The sequence below is a fragment of the Callospermophilus lateralis genome, chromosome 6 (assembly GCF_048772815.1).
Source record: "Callospermophilus lateralis isolate mCalLat2 chromosome 6, mCalLat2.hap1, whole genome shotgun sequence".
Classification (NCBI taxonomy): Eukaryota; Metazoa; Chordata; class Mammalia; order Rodentia; family Sciuridae; genus Callospermophilus; species Callospermophilus lateralis.
Window position 1 is genome coordinate 62354739 of NC_135310.1, and position 17683 is coordinate 62372421.

Genomic DNA, 17683 nt, shown 5'->3' on the forward strand with positions numbered 1-17683 from the left:
ATCAGATGATGACCAAAGCAAAAATAAAAATAATAGCAATTAAAGTTTTGACAATATTTAAATCATTTACTATAGTTTTGAAAACTTTATTGTTTATATATTTTAGTTTTCATTTCAAAATGTATTATATAATATCCTAAACTTCAATATAACATAATAATATCTGAAGATAAATCCTGTTATTTTGACCTTTGCTTCTATGATTTTCAAGGAACATTAGATGCTTATCTAAGACTTCTTTTAAATGTAATTTTTCTTTTCTCTGTAATTGTCCAGGAGATGAAAAATATACATAAGGCTAAACAAAATACCAAATTTATTTTTATATCAATAGTGACATCGAGAACATACTTTTCTTTATATGATACGGCATAATTTTAACTGACGTATAAAAACAAAATACTACATGTATTTGAAATTCTAACAAAATGTATTATTCACTTCTAATTCAACTTATAAGTTCTATAGTTAAAACTTGGACATTTTATCTAAATTTGTACCTTATAAACTCCCTTCATTCTAGCAAGAGTTCAATATCATGTCAAAGTAGATTTTAATCATTTGAAATTCATTTGAATTTGGAGGTTTACTTTAGAATTAAAATTGAATCTATTTTAATATTTTTCTTTTTACCTAAGTTTTTAGTTTTTTTTTCAAATTTGAAAATGTTTTAAAGAAGATATTTTAATATTGAGAATATGTAATGCACTTCAGCATTATTTATTTATTTAACAAGAGTAACTACATTATTGATTATTTCACATATGGTATTTAGCATTATTATTGAGTAGTATATCTACTAATTTCTCCTTAAATAAAGATTTTACCCTAAAAAAATATTTGTGATGGTTTCTTTTCACATTGTTTAATAAGAAGCTGGAGTAGATTCATTTTCAAATCCATTCATTTAATAATTAATGAAAACATACTGGTAACAAAATTAAATTAAAATCACTAGAACATGGCAGAGCCCTTGACATTATGTTTTTAAATGGAATGACCTCGATTTATTTCTTTTGTATAAATTGCTACAGGTTGCCATATTTATGTACATATTAATCAACACGGGTTACTACAATTTAATAATATTTCTTTTGGTGGTTTATAAAAGTTGGACTTATAGAAATATTTTTTAAAATTAGAAAGTATATATATATATGATATGTCCCTATTAGGTATTAAAGCTGGGAAAGAAAAGAAATATTTTGGTATTTACTTTTGATTCTAAAGTCTCTGTTTGAGAGCTCCAAAAAACTACTGTTAGATTCAGCTACCTCAGAATTGTCTCAGGGCCCTTTCTCATTTATAGACTATTTATAGACTTACTTTTTGCTAATGTAATAAAGAAGAAGTGGATGCATGCAGACATCAAGAAAGGCTTTTTCCATATATTTGAGTCTTTTTAATTTTTTTTCTGTTTTACCTGTGTACTAAGGGAAGTGGTTGGTATTGGTCAATATGAAATGATATAATTGGTCTGAAGGTACTCAAAAATCAGAAAGCTTTTTTTATTTTCATGCAATATGGAAAGAATTGGAGTTAAAACGTTTATAAAGAAGCCTAAACTTCTATGGAATTTTAACAGGATCTGCCATATAGCTTCAAATACTATAAGTTACATAGTTCCAATGCATATTTCCTGGAAAATGCAAATAATAGTTCTCTGAAGTATTCAAATTTTTATATTGAACCAGTTATGAAAAACCAGATACACTTATATAATATTTGTGTATAAATACACCAAAAATATGTCAAAATATAATTCCACATCGATAATTAATTTCATTCCTTTTTAAACGGAATGAAAGAAATTTTTTATTGTTAGAAAAAATACAGGACTTTATCAGAAAAAGAATAAGTTCATGGAAGGACAAACATCCTTAATGATAAAAAGAATTTAAAATTATTTATTAAAATAATTAGTATAATATGATTGAAAATAACAATTGTGTATTTAATATTGATTATAGGGCACAGAAGCATATGTAATTATACATCACAAGATTTTTTTCAATATGAAAAATTATACATAGAATTCTAACTTAGTTTTGATTCAAAACTATTCTTTTGATATTTAATAGACTATAAAATTTCAAAGAACATAATGAGTATATGGTCTTCAGTGTAACAATGGAATTCTCAGTCCTGGGGCATAATTTGGATCTTCTTAACTAAGACCAAAAAAAAAAAAAAAAAGAAAGAAAGAAAGAAGAAAAAGAAATGATATTGAAATAATCTATTAATTGCAAATTTGACAATGAGTTAAGCATGAATGAAAATGATTGTAAATTTGCACCTCCAAGAGCAATGAAGTAGGAAAATCAACGAAGATTAAGCTGTATCAAAGATCATGATCTTAAAAGTCATTAAAATGTGAACTTATATATTTTAAGTTAGGCATTTGAAATTCTGATCCTATGATCTGGCACATATATTACTTTTCAGTGTCAATAGGCAATTTGTTGTAGTGACATATTTATTCTGTAAAAAAAAATGACAAGTTTTATGTAGAAAAACTTTTCTTTTGATATTTTTATATTTATAATGTTTAAACCAGCCTTGGTCACATAAAAAGAAAGGGTCTCTTAAAATTATACTACTTTGTTTTTCTTTAGGACTGAATTATGAATTCAAGTTAGTGAAATATGGTATCTTTTTCATTCAAAATAAATAAGAAATTTTTCTCTTACCCTAGTAATTTGGATTGATTTTTCAGTTCTAATTAGGAATAATACAACCTACCACACTTATAGCTTACTGACAGAACCAGCATGCTTTTTGCCCAAAAAGGCAATAGAGTACATTGTAATAAGTGAATGTGACTCTTAAAACTTCATTGTTATTTAGCACCCCATAAGAAATAAGAAAAAAAAGTAATAAAATCGATTGTGACTTTTGACAATCATTAGTTAGAAAAAGGAGGTAACAATTGCCAAAAAAATCACAAAAGTGAGCATGTTACCTGGCTATGACAAAGAGCACACAACTGACACCCAAGTAAGCCAGCAGAATATACATCCAGATATCAGGGGAGAGAGGATTCAGGAAGGAGAAGACGCCTGGGTTTGTACCATTGGGCTTGCGGTACAAAATACTTATTCCAAGTGTCATAAAGGGCTTGGAAAAGTCGATGACCTTCTCTCGAACGTAGGTAATAGCCAGTGGTGCAACTGCAAGGTCAGCTTTCTGTAGAGAGAAACATAAAAAGGAAGAAAAAAGAAAGAGAAAAATTGCTTCTAAGTCACAAGAGAAAACTCAATGACTAAATTAAACAGATTTTACACTTAAATGATTTTTTCAGTAATGATCATGCTAAAATTTAAAGCATTTTTCACTCTGATGTTAAGCATTTGATTTATTTGCTACTCATTTCTATATGCTTCCAGAATAGCACATCAGCATTTCATAACTAGATATAGAAAAAAATACTATATAGGATGAAAAACTGGAGAAATTGTAGATTCAGCAAATGAACAATTATGCTACTGAGATTTTGCATAATTACTTTTATTTTAAGCTCTAAAAACTCATTTAATATCAATTATCATTCTGAATATGTTGGTCAAATTCTAGTTGCAATAACTACATGGAAAAAAATTAGCTAGGAATCAAGAAAGATTTTCTTGGGTTTTCTACCATGGAAGAGTGCAGTTAAAATTTTTGTCATTAAATAGTTAAAACATTCTTAAAATCATCCTTTAATATGATTCTGTTTACTACCCCTGAGTTTTATTTCTATCCCTCTAATTTGTTTTATATTATTTAATGAAAATCCTTGCAGCATTGCCCAAATCGCATTAGGAAATGAGTTTTTCAATTTTCACAAAGTTGCTAATTTTCCACGGTAGCTTAAATATGTTAAATTACTAATGCTTTTCACTCATCATGTTATAACCATCTGTCAAGGCTGAATTTATGCTCTAATACATCGTAAGAAATTATAATATTTTAAAATAACAAAGGCATCTATGATGAGAAGCTCTATTGCTACATTCCTTTTATTTTTCATAAATATACAAAACATCAGAGAATAAATAAAAATATGCATTTTAGAGAGCAGCAGAAAGAATTAAAAAAGAAGAAAATTAACTCACTATTCTTATACATTGTTAAAAGACTTAGAGAAGAAACTTCCTTAAATTGACAAATAAAATTGTATTTATTGTTCATAAAAATATGTGTCAAAGAAACTTCTTTAAGATGCTGTTTGTTGACAATATTGTTCTGCGTGTTTGTGTACATATGTGTGTTTTTGGTGTGGGTGAGGTAGGGAGCACTCAGATGCATGGAGACAGTCTTTGAGATAATCTATGGAGAAAGATATGTCTCTAAAAACTAAGAAAAAAAGGTCCTGAGGGAAGACATTATCATTGTTATATTCATAAATCAAGAAAAATATTTATTTAAGACTAGTAATTGCTAATGCTCTTGTAGTTAGTCACTGTGAAACTAGTACTTGTTCAGAAATTCACATGAATTATCATATTTAATATTCACACAATCAACTGTTATTCTCTTTCTCAGAAAAGAAAACTGAAACCTTTAGAAGTTAGACAATGTATTAATTGCCTTAGAACTAAATTTGCATTAGGCCAGGATATAAATGCAAGCCACATCACTCTATGCCTTACCCATGCCATGTAATTTAGAAACCAGCAAAGAAATCATAAAAAGTCATCCATTAATTCATGAAATGGTGTGGAGATATGGAAAGGGAAAATACAGAAACAAGGCTAGCAATGGATAAATTACAATTTCTGAGAATTTAGAGGACAGATGCAGTGTTCAGGCAGAGGGAGTGTCCTCCACAAGAAGGAGACAGAATGCAAGAAAGTAAAAATGAGTTTTAAAAAACAAACAATTTTGTTAAAGAAGAAAAAAAGATAAATTTTGATAAAAGATGGGGAATATAGTAGTTAGCTACTATTTTGGAGTTCAAAATAAAGTACAGTTTATCTATGTGCAACTTCACTCTGGCACCTCCTCTCCTCCTAAGGTACATGAAAAGCAAAATATCATCATACACAAAAATCTAAGTGAAAATGCTTTATAATAGTAAACTTTCTAAAATTTACAAATAAAATTATATCTATTGTCTACAACATGTTTTGAAATATATGTATATGTATATGTATATGTATGTATGAAATAAATAAATATTTCTAACTAAGTTCTCTATATTAAGAGGAGGGACTAAACATATGTCAAATTTCAAATTTACATAGCATTGCCTAAAGTAAAAATTCTATCCCAAATGTAAAATAAAAAGAGGTTAAAACTTAAATAAGAAAATTTAATTTTCAAGTATAAAATAATAGCCATTTGAAACAAAAGATATAAGCAAATCCTTTGAAACATCTAATGCAAAAATAAATGGATAAATAATGTGTTACATCCACATAATGACATATTATTAAATTGTAAAAAAAGAAATGAGCTATCAAATGATGAAATGACATTAAATGAATATACTAAGAGAAAGATACCAGTCTGAACGTTCTACATATTGCATGATACCAAATATACAGCATTATGGAAAAGGCAAAATTACAGAAGCAGGAAAAATAATCAGTGATTTCCAAGGATTCATGAGTAAAGGAGTAATGAAAAGGTAGAACATGGAGCATTCTTAGGGTATTGAAACTATTCTGAAGGCTACTGTAATGGTTGATAGGAGCATACATTAATCAAAAATCATAAAATTGCATAATACAAAGAGTAAACCCTAATATAAATGAAATTTAGCTAAAATTATATGTGGCAATATTGCTCATCAGTTGCAATATGCTATACTAATGGAAGGTCTTAATAACAGGAAAATTTTTTTTTGTATTGTGGTTGAAGGGAAGGTGATATGATGAAACTACTTTCTATATAATTTTTCTACAAGCCTAAAATTCCTCTAAAATTTAATTTTATTAATCTTTATAACAGATTAGTAAAATTAAATTTAATTAATTTATCATATCCTCATTTAGTATGACTTAAGAAATTATGCTGATTAGATAGAATTTGATTTTTACTATTAATTGTGATACGAGATCAAATGTCAATTATCAAAACCAGGTTTTAATTGCACACTAAATATATTTTAACATCCACTTAAGAAATAAAGCCTAGGACCATCTTGAGCAGTGAAAATGAAAATTTATTTATACATCATTGTATTTTCTATTAATAAGGTCCAACATCATTACAAGTGTTTTAATAATAAAATAATTATGAAATCTAATAAAAATTTTATTATTATATTAAATGTGTTTAAAAAGACAGTTGTGGTACTTACTCATTAAATGCCATGTTATTAAAGTGGTTAGAGATAAGAGCCTAATAGTACAATTGAATAATCAAAAAGCATATAAACCAAAAGGTTAATATGATTTAATGAAAATATTAAGTAGTTATTTTTTATTTTAAAGAATTATAAAATAATCTTGCCTTAGGAAAAAATGGACATTTTAAAAAAATCATTTCAGCAAAATAAAAAACAATAAGTTGTTCTATGTCATATAAATGATACAAAGGAAAGGGAGCACTCACCTTTAATTGACTATGTCAGGGAAGCCCTTAGTGAATAATAACACTGATATTTGTAGTTTGAAGTCTGAGCCTAAATCGGCCAAGCCCTCAATTGGAAGCATGACAGAAATACGAATGTCTAGTAATCACTAGTATTCTATACATCTTTTATGGACCAATACTGTGCTATATTCTTTACCATTATCACTTCCATTATCAATTCCATTAATCCTTTTTACAAATAAAAACCCAGTGTAGTTCACATGAAACATGAGACTATAAGAAATTATTACCCACAAGTGATAGATATACTCAATTCCCACCACTTTTCTCTACAATCATTTAAGCATTATGACAATTTTACTTCTATACTGGTTGTGTTATTTCCCTGACCAAAGTGATCCTCCCTTTTCTGTGATATCCAAATTCTATAGGATATACATCTGTGGTTTCCTTCTTCCTGTGGAAACTTCCTGAAACTTCTGTCCACATTAATTTCAGTGATTTTTGATTGGGGTAGCATTTATGAACTAATCTATAGAACTTAACATGGAAAAATGTTTTAGGTTGTGTTACTTCTGATTATTTTACATTTATGTCAGCCAATGTGATATGAGAGATTTGAATGTGCATGTTATTTTATTTGTGTTGCCTATGAGGGTATAAACACTTCACAACCTACAGGCATTTCCTTCAGTTAAAGTACATAGCTCTGAACTGAAGCAATTATAAGGCATCCCTCCCTAGAAATTTCATAGTTACCTAGGTAGCAGCTATCTTACTAAATTAATAAGTATTAATTTATTATTCTAACTTTCTATGTGAAACTCTGCCAAATTGTTTTATTCATCTTTATGATTATAATGAACCTAACATCCCCAAGGCACTGGATGCAATCTGACACAAAGGAACTGCCTAGAATGCTTGCTGAATTCAGTTTCAATTAAACTTATTAAAAATTTCAAAAGAATTAAAGAAAAGTACTTAGAGAATTTTTAAATTAAACTTTTTTCCAGTTTTACCCTAGAAACAAAATTTATTTCTATAGTAATATAACTCTTAAGTTTACTGCCCATTTAGGGAAAACAGAATAATTCTTTTTTAGTGATATAGCTAATATAGTATTCCATTCCTTAAAGTCTCACATAACATTGGTAAAAACTATACAACAAATACATTGTACAAAATTTAGATAACAAAGTATATCTGCAAAAATGATGTGATGACTTCAAATATAATGATGCTATAAAAACCTTCTTTATGGAGCATCAATAATAAAAAACACTATTATGATTTGGATATGAGGTGTCCCCAAAAGCTCATATATGATACAAGAAGAAGGTTCAGAGGAGAAATGATAGGGTTGTGAGAGCCATAATGTAATCAGTGAATTGATCCCCGATAGAGATTAACTGAGCAATAACTAAAGTTATGAGGTGTGTCTGGAGGACGTGGACATTGGAGGCATGGTTTGGGGGTTTATTTTTGTATCTGGCAAGTGGAATGTCTCTCTCCACTTTCTGACCATCCTGTGATCTGCTTCCCTCTGTCATACACTTTCACCATGGTGATCTGGCTCACCTCAAGCTCCAAGGAATTGAGCCTGCTGTCCATGAATCGAGACCTCTGAAACTGTGAGCCCTTAAATAAACTTCCCCTCCTCCATAGTTGTTCTGGTGGGATCCTTTTGCCACAGCAGTGATAAAGCTGACTAAAACAAACATAATAATATCTTTTTCTGTAACATGATCTGGTCAGTAAAACATCTTATGTGTTCTTTTGAAAGTCTTTTTGAAATTTATCATGTAAAATCAATTCTAAGCATTTTGTTCTTGTCCATGACAATTGTGAAATGCTTAATGAAACTCACAAAATGAAGTATTAAGTTATGTGAATAAATTGGTGATATTTAGATTTGACTTAGTTAAGACATTAAAGCTAATTATGTGTATTAATCTTACTGTCACATATATGTGTAGCCACACTTTTCTAAATTTTCCACAATATGTTATGTGAACAAATCCTTTGCTTCTGCACACTTGCAAGAAAAGTGTTCACCTTCTGTGCACATGGCATATTGTACTATCACTGCTAACCTAGGCAAGCTCCAACTAGTTTCCTACTTCCATGCTTGCACAACTAGTGTCTTTTCTCCATCCAAAGACCAAAAAGGTCTTTCTTTCTTAAATAAGTACCAGATTATCTCTTCCTGCTCAAAACCCTCCAGTGATTTCTAGCACACATAGAATCAAATCTACAGTTTACACTCTCCATCTTGGCCTGAAAAGTACTGAGACACAGTCTCTGGCTACTATATCATTAGATCCAGACTCTTCCAGTCCCATCCCCTCCCTCCCTCTTGTCCTAACAACTCTGGTTGCCTTGTTAATGCTCAAATGTGTGCACATTTCAGGCCTGCACACTTTTGTTCCCTCTGAGTAGAGAAAAGCTTACTCCTCATGGGTCCATGTAGCTTATTGTCTTATTTTATTCATGTGCCTGTTTTGATATCACTTATTCAAGGTATCCTTCATGACCAGTCATTCTCTTTTTATTTCCATATTGTGTTTCCATTTTCTTCATAAAATGTATCATAAATAAAAATTATGTCATTTTCAACGTCTTTCCACTAAGCATTAAGTCCCTTTTGAGAAAATTGTTTCTGCTCTATTTTGTTCAATTCTTTTTCTCCTTTGCCTACCACAGTGCCTGGCATAGAGTGTATCACTAAATGAGAAATTTTAAATGAATGAATGAATGAATAATATTATCACTATTACCAATTCTATATTCAGAACCACCCTAAACATATTTCAGAAGAGAGTTTTCTTGAGATACTTTTAATTGATTTTTCTCCTGAAGATTTTGTTTAGATTGTCCATCATCTTATTTTTGTTGTAACCATCATGTAGTAACAAAGGCAGGGACATTCAAGGAAAAACCTCTTCTACTTTTTCCTCCCATCACCCCACAAACTCTTCCCATTTGTTTGCAAGTACCTGTCTCTGGCTATATGAAAGAGAGATGCTGTATCCCATTTTCAATATTGGGATCATTTAAGAGGAGGAATAAGAATATTAAAAGTAAGACTTTTCATGTGCATGATTTCTATTTTTCTAAAAGAAAAATCATTAATAACTACTAAAATATTTAATAATTAACATCTCTGTGATAAACTGGGTTTATAAAATAAATAAGAAATTACCTCATAACATTATATAAATGGTAGGTTGGTGTTTAAGAAAAAAATTTAATGAGATTAAAATTACATGTTTAAATGTGAGAAAAATCTACAAGAATCTATAAATTTCATTTGTTGCATACTACTAAAAACCTAATACATATTAAATTTCATAAGATTAGAAATATATCTTGTTACTTCTCACCAAACCAAATTATCATACATAGTATACAGTGGAAAGCAGACAACCGGTATAAAACATGGCTATTTCTCTCACATTTGTAGGGCTCGAATAGGAGCAATTCAGAAAGAATTAAACAAAAACAGTAGTAGGTTTAGCTGCTGCTTCAGCAGCTGTTACTCTATTAATGCTTAAGTAAGCCAGCTGTTAATTTCAAATGATATAAACAAAATCTGCCAAACTTGCAATTGATGATAGAATGAAAAATGAACTTTTCAACTGGTTAGTCTTCAGAAGTGCCATGACTCCAAAATGATTCTATAGTTTAGTGTGTGTTTGGAAGAGAGAGAAGGGTTAAGTTTTTTGTTTGTTTGTTTGTTTATTTTATTATCCAATGCAGTCTGATTCTGTTGTACACTCTTGATTGTATGGCTCACAGGAACTAATATTCCAGCACTATAATTCTCAAAATATCATTCTTTCTTACTCCCATATTTTCATAGAATTTATGATTTTAATGCTAGTTCAGTTTACTTAACTTCCTAGAAAAAAAATATGTACCATGAAATTGAAGTATTTTTCCCACATAGATAATTTTATTAAAAAAAAAAAGGTTTTTAGAGAAAAAGTATAAGATTGTGTATATCAATATTCCAAGGTACAGTGTACCTATTATTCATCACAAGCATAGCACTGAAATAAACATCTCTGACATTTTCTGTACTTGATTTTAGATATTAACAATTACGTTTTTAAAATAATAATGATGTTTTAAAATAATTTAAATGAAAAATTATTCTGGAAAATATAATCACATATATGAAAATGTTGTTATATTTTACAATTTTATACTTATATTTAGACATGCATAAAACAAAACAAAGAAAAAAGCCACAACTTACTCAAATATAAATTTATTACACATTTATCAAGCAAATACTTGAGGAAAAGGATATTATTCACTTTTTTGAAAACAAATTTATGTGCAAATTTTCAAAATACAAATTGAGAAATAATTCAAAATGTTGCTTAAAATATCAGGTTAGTATTTGCATTTATAAAACATTCACACATTTTTTGTTACTAATTTTAAACTACTATTTCACTTACATATTTTCGGCTAACCCCTTCAGTTTTCTAGTTAATGCCAGAAGCCAGACACAGTGGCACATGCTTGTTATCCCAGTGATACAGGAGGCTGAGACAGAGGGGTTAGAGACAGAGGCCAGCTTCAGCAACTTAGTGAGGTTCTAAACCACTTAGTGAGACCCTGTTTTAAAATGAAAATAAAACCCGGGCTAGGTGGCGCAGGCCTGTTCTCCCAGTGCCTCAGGGGGCTGGGGCAGGAGGATCATAAATTCAAAGTCAGCCTCAGCAAAAGCAAGGTGCTTAGAAACTCAATGGGTTGCTGTCCCTAAGTAAAACACAAAATAGTGGTGGGAATGTGGGCCAGTGGACGAGTGCCCTGAGTTCAATCCCCAGTAACCAAAAAGAAAAATACTAAAAGGGCTGGGGATGTGGCTCAATTGTAAAGCGCCTGTGGGTTCAATCTCTGGTAACCCCCCTAAAAAAGAAACTGTTATGGGAAAACAACAAATGGACCAACAAATAACTGCTAACACTAAAATGGATGACTGTGAACTACAAAAGCCATTTTAAAAGGAATTTTAAAGTCATAATTCTGCTCTAGTTAACATCTTCCGAACAATAATTTAAGAACATTTGGGACTGGGGTTGTGGCTCAGTGGTAGTGCTCCCACCTAGTCCATGTGAGGCACTGGGTTCAATCCTTAGCATGACATAAAAGTAAATAAATAAAATAAAAGTATTATGTCTACCTACAACTAAAAAAAATTAAAAAAAAATAGTTTAAGAACATTGAATTCCCAGGATATATTTAAAACAATAGGTAAATGGTACTCTTTGTAAATAATTAATGCTATAAAATTTTTCAGAATTGGACTACATTCAAATTGGACATTAGTTAATTTGTATTACATATGTAGAATAATTGTCACATTAAAAACATCTTTTGACAAAGGATTATCAAGATTCTACTATGCACTAGGTTTAGGGCAATGGACACATTATGAAGGTGTTTATGATAATCTTATTTCTTCAGTGCGCACAGCATAGTAGGAAAGATTAATGTGGAAACAACTAGAAGTGTCAAAAAGTATTTCTATTGAAATCTGTATAGGTATAATTATGCTAAAATTGATTTTGTTCTATTTTTCTCCAACTCTTGACATTATTTCTGCAACCCCTGGAGTTGAAATGGAACCAACAAACAAATGATCACAGTTAGCACTAAAAAAAAAAAAAAAAAAAAAAAAAAAAAAAAAAAAAAAAGTGCAATGGACTCAAGAGGAAAAATCTACATATATTATAATATAGTTATAGCTCCTGATTATCAATTCTCAATTTGTGGATTTTTACAAGCTATGCTGAGAAGTTCATTCTTCAATAAAAATTTATTTAGAAGAGTTGAAGGTTTAGTAACACTTGTAAGACATACAAGTAAACAGGAAGTCACTGCCAAACCACCTCTTTATCCCCTTTTCTAGATAAACCACATAAAAACAATACATAATTTTCCAACATAGCCATGTTATTCTTGCCTTAAAGCATGTGTTAGGCTTATTAAGTATAATAGAGCAACTTGTAAGAAAACCCTCAGTGTATCTTCCAACAGAACAAGGATAACTTTTGCTCCACAGAATATACCTTTGTTAGAATTTGCTTTTTAAGCATATTTACAACATATGATGAATGACTACACAAACCTTTATCAGAAGAGGTCCAATATAAAATATAAACGTATTTTATATCCACTCACAACAAATACAAATTATATATATTATATGTAAACTATTAATATACACTGTAACAAAGAACTTTCTGCAATAAAAATATTTGAATATATATCTAAATTGGTAGTCATCATTAGTAGTACATGCAGATATCTTTATAATTAATTCTCTAAAAAGTTTTAAAGCTGTTTTATATTGTTCCAGTATCCAGTGAAATTTCATGAAACTGTATGATATAATAAAGTTTTGTAAAGGTCTAATTATAACTATGTTAGTGGATATTAGTTCAAGTTTTTGAAATGTAAGATAGTGTAAAATTCTTCCATTTATTTGAAATCATTCATTTACTAACTTATTCATCAATTTAATATTGAACAACTCACAGATTTATTCAACAAATATTTATTATTGAGTGACTGCCATTAATAGAAGTTAGATATTCGTAATATGAGCAGAGCCAGACAAAGTTGAGGAGACAGACTCTAAGTATGGAACAATTAGAGAAGGCAATTTTAGGCAGGAAAGAGTGCGATGAAGTAAATTCAGTGAAGAGGATCAGAGTGGCTAAGTGTAAAGGAAGATGTGCTTTTTGAAACTGGACAGAGGAAACCTCTCCAAGGTCCTGACATTTGAGTCCCAATTCCATCATTTCAGGTGAGAGGGATTAAAAAAACCTGAGAGGGTCTAAGTGAAGAGTTCTCTTGGCAGAGGCACTTGGGGGTTATGAAGACCTGGGAGAACACGCTGGATATGCTGACAGAGGGATGAACACTAATTAGCTCTCCCTATCTCCTCCCACTTCAACATCCTGCGAATCTTCTCCAGAAAATCCTATGAATCCACACAGACACCACATAAAATTCAACTACATAGAAAAAAGATTTTTACCAGAGGAAATTTGTAAGCCATGCATATTGGTGCATGCTGCCTAGCTACTCAGGAGGATAAGGAAGAGGATCACAGATTTCAGGCCAGCTTGGGCAATTTAATGAGACCCTATCTCAAAATAAAATATAAAAAAAAAAAAAAAACCTAGGAGTTTAGCTCAGTGGTAGATCACCCCTGGGTTCAATCCCTAGTACAGAAAGAAGGAGGAGGAAGAGGAGGAAGTAGAGGAAAAAGCAGAGGGGAAGAACAAGGGTAAGAGGGAGAAAAAAACTTGTATAATTGCAATTCTAATTTCAATCTCTCTGTGTTTTTCTCTGCTAAAATGAAATAATACTGTTTAAGTTTATTCCTTCATCTTTATCTTATACATGTTACCTGTATAAACTATGTTGTCCAAATTTAGCTACAAGAAAACAATTTGCTATTAGAAAATATATAAGGTAAAAGGAGCTGTTGGTGGGAATATAAATTATTATCCAGCTATTATGGAAAACAATATTGAGGTTCCTCAAAAAACAAAACAAAACAAAAAACTGCCATATGATCCAGTTACACATCCCAGTGTATTCTTTAAAACGAAGTGAAGTCATCATACAAAAGAAATGTCTACATGCCCATGTTTATTGTGGAACTATGCACAAAAAATGCATATATGAAGATATGAAATGATCCTAGGTGCTTTCCAACAGATATATTGATAATAAAATATGGTGTATACATACAGAGGAATATTATTTGACTGTAAGGAAGAATGAAACCCTGTCACTTCTTGGAAAATGGATGGAAGTGAAGGACATCACGTTAACTGAAATAAGCCAGATACAGATAAGCAAACACTATATGCTCTCATATGTAGAAATAGAAAAAAAAGTCATGAGCTGAACATAGAAGAGGGATTACTCGGAACTTAGAAGGGTACTGTGAAGAGGGGAAAGGGGGAGGAGGGCCAAAGGTAGGGTGGGTGGACATGATCAATGAATGATGTACGCATGCATGGAAATTTTACAGTAAATCCCTTTAATTTGTTTAAAATATTAAGTATAATAATAATAATAATAATAAAAACTGTGCCTTTGTATTGGTTATATGCCACACCACCTTTTAAACATTTGAGGAAAACATCTCATGATAACTCAGAATTATGTATTTAATAGAAAAAAATTAAACACATTGTACACAGCATTTCTGAACTTGTGACATGACCATTTTCCAACTTCACCTATGTCTTTACACACCAGTCCATACAAAAATGTCTTCCTGATTAATAAAAATAACTTTTTGGTATTTTATAAATGAACAAACAGCAATTTCTCTCCATTATATTTATTTTTTTCTAATTATTCAGATATAATAACAATGGGACCATTTTCTTCTTTCTTAATTAAACATTAAGACCATTTTCACAATTTATTAAACTTTGGTAGTATGTCAACATACATAAAGATTTTGGCATCATCCACTGGTATATTTAAATATAAAGGTTAAACAACGGAAATAGGAACAAATAGCTAGCAAAAATCTTTGTGTTAGTAATTGCTGTAGTTGTGGTAGTTCTTTTAATATAAGAAAAATAGAAGCAAAAAATAAGAAAAAGGTTTCTAAGAAAAGGGTTTAGACTTTCAGTGCATCATTATATCAAAACTGTTTCCTCTTAGTCCTTCCTTAATCCTCCCCTCATTTTTCTTTCCTTCTGTCTTCCTCTCTCTCTTTCCATTCCTTCCTTTCTTCACTCTGAACTCCAGAGATAAATTTTGTTTTTTTTAATATTATAAAATTAAAAATCTAATAGCACATATAGTAGAATTTAAGGTGGATGATGAGCAAAGAATGTTTTATATTGAATGAAAACGGACCATTATTAAGTAAGATTTATATTACTTAACTCTGGAGTGTCACATATAATTTTGAGAAATCACTCTAAGTTTAAAAACTAGTTGATACATGATATTTTTCCTATGTGATCATCCAAAATCTATAACTGTAAATAGCCTATGTGCTCCTAAAAGGGGATGATTAAATATTTCAGAGTATAACACGAAACAATTATTATGCATGCATATTTAACCAGCATTGTATGGTGTTTTCAATAAAATGGAGTGGACATGTATCATGTCAAATTAATACTAATACATGCAATATTAAACATTAGTTTAAATAAAACCACAATAAAAAATGGAACTTATAAATTAAATGGGTCATGAAATATATCAACCAACCATGAATTAAAGATCTCAAATTTTAAAAAGTAAATCATAATACATAAATAAATAATAATACAAGAGAAAAAAGGAAAATGCATATAAATATATCATGAAATAGGGGCCAGGGTTATGGCTCAATTAATAGAGCTCTTGCCTAGCACATGTGAGGCACTGGGTTGTATACCCGGCACCACATAAAAAAATAAAATAAAATAAAGATATTGTGTCCACCTACAACTAAAAAAATTTTTTTAATTAGTTTTTAAAAATATTTGTCATCAAATAATGGTTGGATACTTGATTATTCTAAGAAATCTAAGTGGAAATTTTTTAGTGTGCAAATCACAGTCTAAGTTTTAGTTTCTATATCCTCTATTTTAGTAACAAGTAATAAAAATGTATATATGATATGAAGTCAAGTCCAGGATCAACTTCCAAACTGTAGATGTGGGAAGGAAGTTGGTGGGGTGAAAATAAAATGAAATTGGCCATGAATTTATAATTCCCAAAGTCTGGCAATATGTACATATAACTTCAATTTTCTTTTCTATTTTTACTGGTTCAAAAAGTTTTACAGCATAATGTTTAAGAAGCATAGAATCAACAAGAGAAAGAATTCAGGAAAATGTTAATACTATCTATCTCTAATTAGTAAAATTTGATAGATTTTCATAGCATTTCCATGGTTTATAACTTTGCATGAGACTATATTATTTATTTCAATACAGAAATAGAATATATGCTATGCCCTTTAAAATCTATGCCATTTAAATTTCACCTTAAAACCTTCACTAATCAAATAAAACACAATTATAAGCAACAAAGCAAACCATAGAATTTTATGGTCATTATATTTAATAATGTAAATTCTGAGATACAGATACAAAAAGTTTTATTTGACCTAATCTTATATATAATCCTTTCTGAAAATAAACAAACTACCAAAAAATGAAGTGAGTAAACAGTAAAAGGATTATTTCACTTTGTTTTTAGTTTCTGAAATACAGCCAATATATTTCATATTTCGAAAACAAAGATAAATAAGTTTCTCTTTCATAAACATATTTGAACCTGCACAGTCAGATGGAGTCTCTGATATCAAATAGTAAACTCTATATTGGCGAAAATGTTTCTTACTATATTTAAAGACTACTAATTCTTATCTTTCTTATATGTTCATGTATTTTTTTCAGGAAGAGGAAGGAACAACAGTCAATCAGATTATCTTTTCATTCAGATGTAAAAGTAAAACTTGGAGCAAAACAAAATTATAAACATGTTAAATATTCATGATTTCAGAAATTAATCACCATTCCTTCATTTATTAAAAATCTCACATAAATATATTTCAGAGTATAGTATAATAAGTTTCTATTTTCTCATGTGTGAAATACTATGACAGAATCTATCAATCAGGATTTACCAGTAGACTAGGCAGAGAGGGAATGTAAAGACATTTAAAAGTGATCCCTCCCAGAACTATAACAAGAAATACACAGAGGAACAATAAGACCACGACTAATCAATCTGAGGAAGAGATCAGTGGAGAGGTTAGAAGAAGATTCATCAAATATTTGAGACAATGAGGAAGAAAAAAAACCAATATACCAATTAATAAACACAGATTCTGAACTCATCGTGACCCAGAATGTGCATTCAAAAAGACCAAAACCAAATATTTAGACCACTGGCAGTATCTCAAGAGTCATTGCTTGGTGATGGGAATAGCCTTGAGTTCTGCTTCCTTATTAGAATGCTTATGTGCATGTGTGGTTCTGGCTCTTTGTTGTGGACACTGAGGTAACATGGTTACACTAGCCCAATGGACACCATGATATTTTCACTTGTCAGTGAACCAAGAGTAGGTATTTAAAAGAACCCGTATGAATAAAGGAGCCTA

At 30.1% G+C, this 17683-nt stretch overlaps 1 protein-coding gene across 2 annotated transcripts in view; it reads right to left on the reverse strand.

Annotated features, from left to right (window-relative positions):
- Positions 1-17683, reverse strand: part of Grik2 (glutamate ionotropic receptor kainate type subunit 2) — a 645182-nt gene that overhangs the window by 182075 nt on the left and 445424 nt on the right. For both annotated transcript variants that reach the window (XM_076859896.2, XM_076859897.2), the window contains exon 11: positions 2963-3186. In XM_076859896.2, coding sequence (XP_076716011.2) covers positions 2963-3186 — 224 coding nt within the window. The remainder of the gene's footprint in view (positions 1-2962; positions 3187-17683) is intronic.